The sequence below is a fragment of the Salmo salar genome, chromosome 06, assembly GCF_965601325.2.
Source record: "Salmo salar chromosome 06, fSalSal1, whole genome shotgun sequence".
Taxonomy (NCBI): Eukaryota; Metazoa; Chordata; class Actinopteri; order Salmoniformes; family Salmonidae; genus Salmo; species Salmo salar.
In genome coordinates this window covers 45392387-45403930 of record NC_138296.1, presented here as the reverse complement: position 1 = coordinate 45403930, position 11544 = coordinate 45392387, and the positions used below count along the sequence as shown (strand labels likewise).

The following is an 11544-nucleotide window of genomic DNA, read 5'->3' as shown; positions in this document are numbered from 1 at the left end:
CCATTCCCAGACGATCCTAGCTAAATTCTTGTTTGAGAAATAGGTTTTTGCTATAAAGCTATTTTTGTTTATTCTTGATCATTTTAATGGAAAAGAATTACAGTAAGGGACTTAAATGATTTGATGTTGATATAAAAACGTCTGCATTGGGCCTTTAATGTGGAGATGGCAGTCATTTATTTGCCAAATGCAGATATATTGCAACCATTATCACACTATATAAATTGTTCAACTAGCTTTCTCTAATAGACCGCTGTTGGTAGACAGTTTAAGTGCTTACAGTCATTATGTGAAACAATACAAGTGACTGTTCTTGTTCTCAAATTCTGTATAATGCCATACATATCTTTTAGATAGGCTAGTGTCATATATATATTCTAGATGGGCTAGGCCTGCTTATAATACAAACAATGGATACATTCTCAGGGACTCAAGCAGTGTTGGCACAATTATAATTATTTCAGTGCTTGTTGTAGAAATTGATAATTGTTCATTGATAATTGCATAGTTCTGGGGTGTCAGATGACTGGCATGAGGGACAAATGTGCCTCTGTAATTCAGTAGGCCTTGTGATATGTTGAAAGAAAGTATGCATTTTATCAGCGATTGCACAGATTAAATTCATAATCTCTTTGGTGTTATGGTCTACTATTTTTCACCCACTTTGGAGACATTATTTAGACCTTTCCTTTATCACATAGGCCAAAACCTATCTCACAGCTAATTATCCTCCGTGGTCTAATGTTTTGAGAGAGGGAGGGTTGTTGCATTGCAGTGGGCATGTATCTAAATGGTGTTCAAGCCTATTGTGCTGCTGCCTTACTCAAGGAACATGGTTTCCAGTGGAATTTATGTGTAGAGAGAAATATAGCGGGGTGCAATTACAGTGTGTTGGGATAAGACAAAGTACAGACTCAGAAGTTTAGTTCATGGCTTTATATTCCTGCTGGTGGTGGAACATGTAGGTACAAGTACGGGGTACATTTAAAAACAGACATGCACAAATAATAATAATACATATGTTTTAAAAACGACAATATTTAGTTATATAGCTATGTCATATGGTACAGTACATTTTCGGTTCCATTTCAATTTATTTTCCTTTAAAACTGGTCTCCATTTGAAATCTGTAAGTCTGCCAGTAGATGGCAATGTTATCACATTACATTTTCCCTGATCAGTCGTCAATTCTCTATTTCACAAAGAGCACTGTTAATGAGTAAACAACACAATTTATTATTGATAATATGAGATTTAAGAATTACACTGGAATAGCCACCCATTCATTTAGCATCGACAATGCCATTGGGTGGACTGGAGAGGGCTATAGTCAGAGAACGGGACACTAACTAACCGGATCTGCTTCCCTACTGACCCAGTTTGACTGTTACAGTTTTTTTCAATTGCTGACATGCATTGTCAAAACTCTTCACACAGTCAGCAAAACAGAAGTGTATGTGGACCAAACTGTGAATAATTTTTCATTGCTTTCACACAAAATGCATTCATTCATACTCCACCACCTGCAAAACTATATATTTGCAGCATGTTTTCAAATGCTAACACAGTTTCCAAAACTGTTAAAACACATTCAAAACAGAATGATGGCAAATGTTATGCATTTCTGCAGGAACCAGATTGAAACATAGAACATCTCAGCAGAATATTTAATCATTCCCAACACAGCTGATTGCAATTTCAACTGAAAGCCTACCCAAGTGTCCTGTTTTTAGTCTCGTTACTAAACAGACAAAAGAGGACGGCTTCGGAATGGTTTAGTTTGGAAACATGGATGAAGGAAGACAGGTTGGTGGGGAAAGAAGAGTGGCAGGGAGAGGGAGAATGCGTGGAGGACAAAGGAGAGGAAGACCAAGAGCAGTGGTCTCTGATTAGATAAGGGCCACAATTGTTGACTATGTTGTAAACCCTGGTCTCTCTTTGAGAGAGGCCGGTTTAAGGGTGCAACCAAATCTGCAGCGTTCAACAGTTGCATCAATAGTACGAATTTTCCGGCAAAACAACAGGTGAGATGTGCATCCTTCAATGATAATTGAACTACGTAAAACAGTATGTTCACATTTTTACATGTACTGACATTTTTACATATATTGACTTGTTTTGTTTTTCAGTAGGATCCAAAAGGTTGCCTCCCACAGGAGGGAGAGGCAGAATATTTTCAGATGTGCAGGAAATTGCCATTGTTGACATGGTGATTGGCAACAATGCAATAAAACTGTGGGAAATTTGGGACAGAGTGCTGGCAGACAATATTACTTTTGGGAATGTGAATACGGTCAGCACAACGACAATTGCCGGAGTCCAAGAGAAACATAAAATAAGGATGAAGCAGTTGTACACTGTACCCTTTGAGAGAAACTGTGAACATGTGAAAGAACTCCGGTATCAGTATGTCCAGGTAAGATGTCTGTTCAATAACCAAACAGGGTACATGCACAGCTATGCATAATGTAAAGTACTGTAAAACTGTGGATTTACTGTAGTTAAGATTAATGGAGATGGAAGCCAGGCAAACTGCACATACATTAATCTTTGTGGATGAAGCTGGATTCAATCTGGCAAAAGCATGCCGCAGGGGGAAGAAATGTGATTGGACAGACAGCAACCGTGGATGTTCCAGGCCAGAGAGGAGCTAACATCAATGTGTGCAGCACTGCCCAATGATGGTTTGCTGTTACACAAACCACTCATTGGCCCCTACAATACAGAGGCTCATTTATTTTCTGGATGAATCTATTACTATTCCTACCTCCATACTCCCCCTTCCTAAACCCCATAGAGGAGTTTTCCTCTGTGTGGAGGTGGAAGGTTTATGACCACCATCCACATGACCAGATGTCCTTACTGGATGCCATGAACGCGGGGTGTGGAGACTCTTCTCCTGAAGACTGCAAGGGTTGGATTAGACATTCCAGAAGATACTTTCCAAGATGCATTGCCAGAGAAGACATAAGATGTGATGTTGAGAACTTGTGGCCAAATGCAGGAGAGAGGGAGAACTAGAACCCTCACAGTACTGTACAGTATGAGTGATTATACTATACTTCTTAAAATGTATTATTATTATTGCAGCCCTGGAATTTCAGGAACTTGTTTTTTGCTTCAACTTTATTTTTCACAAGTAAATTACTATATGTGAAGACATAGGGAAAAAAAGGCTATTGAAGCAAATTGCTGCATTTCTGATTCATTCTTGTTAAATATACTTTAGTACAGTCAATAAAGTAAGGTGTTATTATATAATGAAATACTGATTGTGGAAAATCATTTAACTTCAAAGAGAAGTTCATTTATGTAATGCTCCCTGTCAGTGTGTTATGAGTGACAATTGTTGCCAGCGTTATGGTCAAACAAGATTATTTTGTTTGAGGTGAGATTAACTGTTTGGCCAAGATGCATGTTGGTAATGCAGACTGTGTGAAGAGTTTTGAAAAAGTGGCTTCAGTATTGACCGATGCTTATTAGCAATTGAAGAAAACTGTATTAAACCAATAAAGCTTAGTGTCAACAAAGGAATATAGGTAATACATCAGTCCTAAATGTATCACTGCAGAACACCCTATTCAGTCAATGATGTATGTTTGTTCCTTTTCCCTCTCAGTCCAGCGTAAGAGGATCAATCCCTCTAAAAGATTGACAATACTGCCCTGATTGGTAGGATATCAACTAAGGCATAGGTCTCTGTAATAACTGACAGAGTGGATGCTTTTCCTGGGTTGGTGTTTCTGATTGACTTTAAGCCTAGAGTGTAAGGAGGTGGACTGAAAGACTACAGTATCTCTAGCTCTATGGCTGCGTCCGAGTAAGACAGATGGACTGAGCGGAAGTGTGACACTGGTGCAGGCAATATATCAAAAGCCTGTTCAATTGGCATGCTCTATTCTTGAGAGTAGAGTGGTTTTTCACTGTGTGTCAGTATGTGGTTTTGTGGGTATTTGATCTGGGAATGTGATTTGCCGTGTGTGTGTGTGTGGTCTGAGTATTTGTGTATGTGTGTGAGCAGGCGGTGTACTCTCCCCGCCCCCTAGCTTCATCATTTCTCCTCTGCGTGCTTCCTGAGTCGCTCCACCACATCATCCCCACTGGCCCAGGGCACAGTAACAGCCTTGAACTCCCCCGGCCTTGCCTCGTGGATCTCAGTGATCAGCCGGTGCATGGGGTAGTCCCGCCGGGCAAACGCCGTGTCCCGGGGGCCTAGGATCAGAGACGGGCAGAAGTCGTTGGCTCCATCGCCCACATAGAATACCCTCTGGAACGGCCGCCCACGCTCCTGCGTCCGCCGCATCACATAGTCCCTCAAGATCACCTGCTTGCACATGTTCTCCGGGCAGCGCAGGCAGCTGTGGGAGTGGAAGGGGCGCAGCACCAGCCGGCCATCCTTGTCGAAGGTGGCAGGGTTGGTGAAGATCTTGACGAAGAGTTGGCGGGCCCCAACGCGGCGGAGCCAGGACTCGATGAAGAAGGTGTTGGCATCAGACACCAGAACCACCTCAAAGTCCTGCGGGGGGCGGTTGCGGAGGAACTGGAACAGGGCCTGCATGCCGGGAGAGGCAGGGATCTTCTCGATGACGGAGCGGATGGCGCTCTCTGTCACGCCCTTCTCTGCCATGTAGGCCAGCACCCGCTGCATGTACTCGTTGTAGTGGCCCGGTCGGTAGGTGTCCTTCAGCCAGGCAGGGAGGTTCTGCCCTGGGGCCGCCTGCACCACCACATCATCACTGCTCTCATTTACAATGGTCTCGTCAAAGTCGAAGAAGATGAGGAAGCGCCTGTCAGAGGGGGGTGTTGCTGAGTTGGCGGCCATGTTGTTTGCGGAGCGTCTGGAACGTGGGGGAACGTCCTCGCCTGGGGGAGAGCCAAAGCAGTTCATGACTGGCTGGCTTTGACACAGCCTCTTACTGAGATGAGTGGCACCAAAATCCCTCTTTTGCACCTTTTGGTCCCTCGTTCACGATGAGGCAGGTTGGAAAACACACAAGGTAGGGGTTCTGGGAAGAATTTGTGTATAATAGGCCAGGGAGGAGGAGAGGATGGAAGCAGAGTAAAAAAAGTACAGATTGAAGAGGAAAAGACAAACAAAATACAAACATTTAGAGAAACGTTTTTTTTCAATGGACCTGAATTAGAAAGATTAGAGGTGGAATGAGAAAAAATAATTGTGCCAATATCAGCATGGGTTGCATTTCTGCTTGGTAGCCAGCCAACATGTGTACTAAAACATCAAACACATTTATACCCCTGAAATCACATTAAGTCTGAGTAAGTCCCAAGTCTTGAAGTCCGAGTCCTTTATAGTCACGAGTCAGTGCTTGCAATGCTAAGCTGCCATCCAATAATTGTTTTAATATACTAAATGTTGTTACATTGTAAGGATATCTTGATAATTTAGCTCTCTAACATTTGCTGTTGTTGCTAGTATGTTAAATTATGCAACAAAGAGAGATTTTCAGACACTACTGGTCGACTCCGAGTCACGTCCGGTCCTGGACTAGAGTACTACAACACTGATTTTTTTACCATTTGAAATGCCATAATCTAAAGTCACATTATCGTGTAAGTGATTAGGGGCGATGTTCTGTACCTGTGCAGCTGCAGGACATTGCATTGGGAAATGTAATAAAGAGCAAGTAACACACACGATGAGTCAACAGCATACAAAATAAACTGATATCTTAATATCAGGACAGTTTCAACGTCAGCCTAAAAGTCATGCGATGCTGATATGTTTGAAGCTGCAAGGAATCAGTTAAAAGTGAAGGAAAGGAACATACTGTACTGACCTTCAATGTTCCGTGCTGTCAACAGAGGGTTCCTAGAACACTATCACCCAATACATGGGATCTGTAAAGTGAGGATAATTCGGGTACAAGCCTGTAAACAAACCCAAGAGACGGACACTTCAATGTTGTAATTATCTACAATGCCAGAAAATGCAGCGCGCTCTGCAGCACTTACTGTAGGCTAATAATGTAACCGTCGTCATACAATGTTAGGCTACATACAATGAATATAGTACAGTACCGCATTAAATGATGCCATTTCACAGGAATATCAATTACTTATGCTATAACAATTTGTTCCAAAAACGGAGTAGACTGATGAACATCTAATATATAAATTATCCTTCATGCAAATGTTTCCTAATTCACGAGTGAACGCGCTGTATTTACGCACTGGAAAACGTCCTGAAGGTTTGTTTACTAAATAATTCATCTTATTTGCAGAGCGAATGAACCATAGCAAAAATGTACCAGTAAGAATGTATGTCCACAAACAGTATACCCGACGGCATTCTTGTCCCTCGCGGTCTCTATAAAGTCGCCTATGTTCTTGAATTGGTCACCGACATGCTGTACTTTGTCCAGTCTTGAACATTACTTGGTTATGTACGGGTTTGATTGTCGAGGAATAGAGTGCTTTCAGCTCGTTTTATTGGCTGTCAAAACCACTGAGCTTGCTACGGTTATGACGTCATAGGCTACACAACATCGACCCATTTGGCGCCCGCCTCCAAGATCCTGTGTAAGTGAACCCATAGAAGCAGCAGACAGGTTGGTTGATTCTGGCTTGAATATCACTCAGCACAGCCTCCAGAGAGAACATGGAGAGATTCCGTTTGTTGTGTTCTCTCAATGTATGCTTAACAAAACTGCTTAGGTGGTATGTACACATGATAAGCCTGTTATGTGAGATCATTTACAGCCTTTTTTGCTGTGTGTGCAAACCACACATCCCTAATTGACCCAGGGGTGACACCAAAGAACGCAATGTTCAAATTTATGGTAAAATAAACTGAATGGTTTACAAGTGGTTTAGAAAAAGGTGAAAGCAAGACATTTGCACCTCTGAATGCTCAGCCACTTCGACACAGCAGGCCACCCTCCCCCAACCCCTCCCTCATGTCTCCATCTCCTCTCAGACACACAGCCTCCCTGCTTCTCCTCCACGAGCCAATAATGCCTAGCAGTTGGGAGGTGACTATTTCTGAACGCAGATGGGAGTCCAGACTTATCTGGTGCTGTGTTATCACCCGGCCCTCTCCCACTCACAGTGCAAGAGAATGAACCTGACCACCCACTCACATATTCACAAACAGCATCAGTGCGGTGGTGAGTCAGTCACTCACTCACACTTTCCACTGCTGTCGGTTGTCCAATGGTTATTTTGCATACAACCTTCCCACAACTTTCTGGGAATGTTGCTTTGTACATGTAAAAAAATATGGAACGCTAGCTCCCACCTGGTAGAGTAGTGGACTAATTCCATGGATAGAGAACATTCGATTATAACTTTGAATCTCACAGATGCCGTGTCATAATAAAAAATAAGTGTTTGCATGATTGAAGCCCAAGGAAATTAATTTCCATGTGTCCTATCTGTAAAAATAAAAAATAAAAAGTTTACGATGGAGACTACACCAGCCGTGTTGCGTGCTAAATAAGTGTACATATACATGTTATTCAATCATTTCATCCCAACTGCTCACGTGCGTCTGCGTAGCCAGGCGCTAAAACAGAACTTGGCTCTATTTTAGACGCTTAACGCGCCACCTCACCCACGTGGGTGATTGAAAGACGAACAAGGTCCACGTTCCAGTCCAGTTGGAAGTAACACAACTTAAAGTTGGTTGCCAAACACCATTTAAAATCTTGAGAAGAAAAAGAAAGCTTCAATGAGAGAAATCTTACTCAAATCGAACTAGGTTTCCCAACTTATGGGTGGATTAATTGTCAGAGTAGAAAACCCTTTTTTTTTTGTAGGACTCAAAATGGGCAAAAGAAAAGGACCATAAGCATTTCATCTCCCAGGACAAATTAGCTAGCAACAGCAAGCTATCTAAAATGTCCATGAATGTTTCATTTGTGTTTTGACCTGTCAAATGAATTGGTATTTTAACCTGCATATCATGAACGCATCTGGTGGGGATAGTTCAACTCAACATGCGCAGAAGACTGTTTGGTCAAGGTGTAAAGAAAAAACGTTGAAGGAACCAGAGTAAAACACTCCCAGAAACCTCCCTGCAACCTAGAAATGTTCCCAGAATAGGCTAAAATGTTAACTTCCGTTCTCAGAACATCAAAAAAAACATTCAGTTTAAACGTTTAGAAAACGTATGGCTTTGTTCCCAAAACCAATTGGGAAACCAAAAATGCGCATTCCCACAACCTCCAAGGACCCAAATGTGCTAGCTGTGTGCTGTCTCTTTCTCACTCTCATCTGCATAGAACACAAACACAGACTCACTTCCTCTCATCTAACCCTGTGATGTCAACAAGGAACTGAGATACGATATTTCAGTATCAGTAATACACTATCTCTCATCAAGTTTTTGAAAATAAACTTTGGTAGGTTTTGCTCTAATAGTCTGCTCTGGCTACAGGGTCTCTACAGGATTACAAGTAAACATCTGCAAGCACTTGAACACACAGACACTGATGAAGACAAAAAAACAAAAAAAAAACACGAAACAGACAGCTAGACACGCACTCTAGGGACTAATGGGCGGGGTGTCCTTTAACCTGGTTGATGTGGCGTGGACCCACCTCTTGGCATGTGCACTTTATGATCTTCACTTCCCCTTTCCTGAAGGCTAACATACATTTCATATCCATACACACAAACCTTGTAGCCAAACACACTGCTGTTAGAAGACTTGCTGTTCCCATTGAAAGCTACTTAAAATAGCTTGATTGTATCCAAGATCACGTGTTTTCATATGATTTATGTGGCGTCCTCCATGACAATGTCAACCTTCACGCCCGCTTCCTTCCTGCCAGGCAAACCCAGTTCTATTAATAAATAAATAAAACGGGTGCATAATATTGTCTAGTTATGCACAAAGACTGCTCTACGTGTTCTTGCAGTGCTTACGACAAGGCTTATTAGCGGTGGTCTTGTGGTGCTTCAAATTAAAGCACATTTTTGGAAACCGTCAAGCTGCGTTTGTTGCAAGCCTTTCCTTTATTCATCCCTAGAATGGTTCCTTGAGGAAAATCCCCCCCGGACATTGTGCCATTACGGCTTCTAATGCTGTGAGGCCAGGTAACAACGGAGTAAGTCAGGTCATCTAAAAGGTCAGGGGTGTAGAAGACTTGACCTACAGTATTTGGATTGGAACACAAGGCCATTACTACACACTTACCACAGACCCAGGTCGTAACTACCCACTGTAGCCACAGACAAGGAATTGCCACACAGTTCAATTTGTGAGAAATAAAGGAAAGCCTGTTTGGTAATGCAGTGATTTCAGCCGTTTGATCAGTATCAGCGTCCTTCTGTTGATACAATCGCATCCACTCACAACACTCGCAGAGATCAACAGAGTCGAGCTTGTCAAGTGATCCTAAAACGTCACCAGACAAACACAAAACTGACTGCAACCAGAGATGGAACAATCAGAAGAAAATAGAAAAAGGGAACAAAATATACAGAATGAGCCAGCTTGCAAAAGGAGTGAAAGAGGTCAGTGAGTTGCAGCACCCTGTGTAACAGGAACGACCAGAATCAGAGCTGTAGACGTCTGGAGCCTGTATCGAAAAACATGACTAAGCAATTAGAACACAAAACCCTGTTGATTAAATCAATGTAGTAATGAATAATACAGCCACCTAGGATTAACTCTGGGCAACAGCCCTGTTTCATAAAGCAAAAGCTGACAAGCGGACCCAAACTGTTATAGACCTATATCCATCCTGCCCTGCCTTTCTAAAATCTTAGAAAGCTAAGTTAACAAACAGATCACCGACCATTTCGAATCCCACCGTACCTTCTCCACTAAGAAATCTGGTTTCCGAGCTGGTCATGGGTGCACCTCAGCCACGCTCAAGGTCCTAAACGATATCATAACCGCCATCAATAAAAGACAGTACTGTGCAGCCGTCTTCATCGACCTGGCCAAGGCTGTCGACTCGGTCAATCACCGCATTCTTATCAGCAGACTCAATTGCCTTGGCTTCTCAAATGACTGCCTCACCTGGTTCACCAACTACTTTTCAGATAGAGTTGTCCGGACCTCTGGCAGTCTATGGGGTGTGCCACAGGGTTCAAATCTCAGGCCGACTCTTTTCTCTCTGTATACATCAATGATGTCGCTCTTGCTGCTGATGATTCTCTGACCCACCTCTGCGCAGACGACACCATTCTGTATACATCTGGCCCTTCTTTGGACACTGTGCTAACAAACCTCCAAATGAGCTTCAACGCCATACAACACTTTTTCCATGGCCTCCAACTGCTTTTAAATGCTAGTAAAACTAAATGCATGCTCTTCAACTGATTGCTGCCCGCACCCTCCCACCCGACTAGCATCACTACTCTGGACGGTTCTGACCTAGAATATGTGGACAACTACAAATACCTAGGTGTCTGGATAGACTGTAAACTCTCCTTCCACTCACATTAAGCATCTCCAATCCAAAATTAAATCTAGAATCGGCTTCCTATTTCGCAACAAAGCCTCCTTCACTCACGCTGCCAAACATACCCTCGTAAAACTGACTATCCTACCGATCCTTGACTTTGGCGATGTCATTTACAAAATAGCCTCCAACACTCTACTCAGCAAACCGGATGTAGTCTATCACAGTGCCATCCGTTTTGTCACCAAAGCCCCATATACTACCCACCACTGCAACCTGTATGCTCTCGTTGGCTGGCCCTCACTACATATTTGTTACCAAACCCACTGGCTCCAGGTCATCTATAAGTCTTTGCTAGGTAAAGCCCCACCTTATCTCAGCTCACTGATCACCATAGCAACACCCACCCGTAGCACGCACCCCAGCAGGTATATTTCACAGGTCATCCCCAAAGCCAACACTTCCTTTGGTCGCCTTTCCTTACAGTTCTCTGCTGCCAGTGACTTGAACAAATTGCAAAAAATAAAAATAAAAAATTAATAAAAAAATAAAAAAAATCACTGAAGCTGGAGTCTTATATCTCCCCCTCTAACTTTAAGCATCAGCTATCAGAGCAGCTTACTGATCACTATACCTGTACACAGCCAATATGTAAATAGCACACCCAACTACCTCATCCCCATATTATTACTTACCCTCTTGCTCTTTTGCACCCCAGTACCTCTACTTGCACATTATCATCTTCACATCTATCACTCCAGTGTTAATGCTAAATTGTAATTATTTCACCTCTATGGCCTTTACTGCCTTACCTCCCTAATCTTCTACATTTGCATACACTGTACATTGATTTTTCTGTTGTGTTTTTGACTGTACATTTGTTTATGTGTAACGCTGTTGTTTTTGTCACACTGCTTTGCTTTATCTTGGCCAGGTCGCAGTTGTAAATGAGAACTTGTTCTCAACTGGCCTACCTGGTTAAATAAAATTTTAAAAATAAAATAAAGGCTTGGCGGCAAACCCACTTTTGGTTCTCAACATGGTGCACAACTTCAACCACAGCTTTCCACCTTGGTGATGGATTTGTTTAGTGCAGGACTGATTGTACAGTATTTTGTTTTTAAATATTATCAGTCTGACTCAAAATGGCTGGTTAAACCATCCATTC

General features: G+C 42.5%; 1 protein-coding gene across 4 annotated transcripts; it reads right to left on the bottom strand.

The window, feature by feature from the left end:
* Window positions 1–921: 921 nt before the first annotated feature.
* Window positions 922–6785, bottom strand: LOC106607258 (putative phosphatase phospho1). 4 transcript variants are annotated; one of them, XM_045720599.2, is made up of 3 exons: window positions 6270–6785; window positions 5799–5859; window positions 922–4863 (listed from the first exon to the last, which is right to left on the bottom strand). In XM_045720599.2, exon 3 carries the CDS (start codon window positions 4820–4822, stop codon window positions 4052–4054), a length of 771 nt encoding a protein of 256 aa, XP_045576555.1. In that variant the 5' UTR covers window positions 4823–4863; window positions 5799–5859; window positions 6270–6785; the 3' UTR covers window positions 922–4051. The 4 variants fall into 4 exon arrangements, with proteins under 4 accessions (XP_045576555.1, XP_014059524.1, XP_014059523.1 ...); XM_014204049.3 differs by having other exon boundaries at window positions 5799–5889; window positions 6270–6784; XM_014204048.3 differs by having other exon boundaries at window positions 922–5006; window positions 6270–6719.
* Window positions 6786–11544: the final 4759 nt, after the last annotated feature.

What these genes read in the sequence shown, in the direction of transcription:
- LOC106607258 (XM_014204048.3), bottom strand. Translation starts at nt 4,888, where the DNA reads ATGAACTGCTTTGGCTCTCCCCCAGGCGAGGACGTTCCCCCACGTTCC.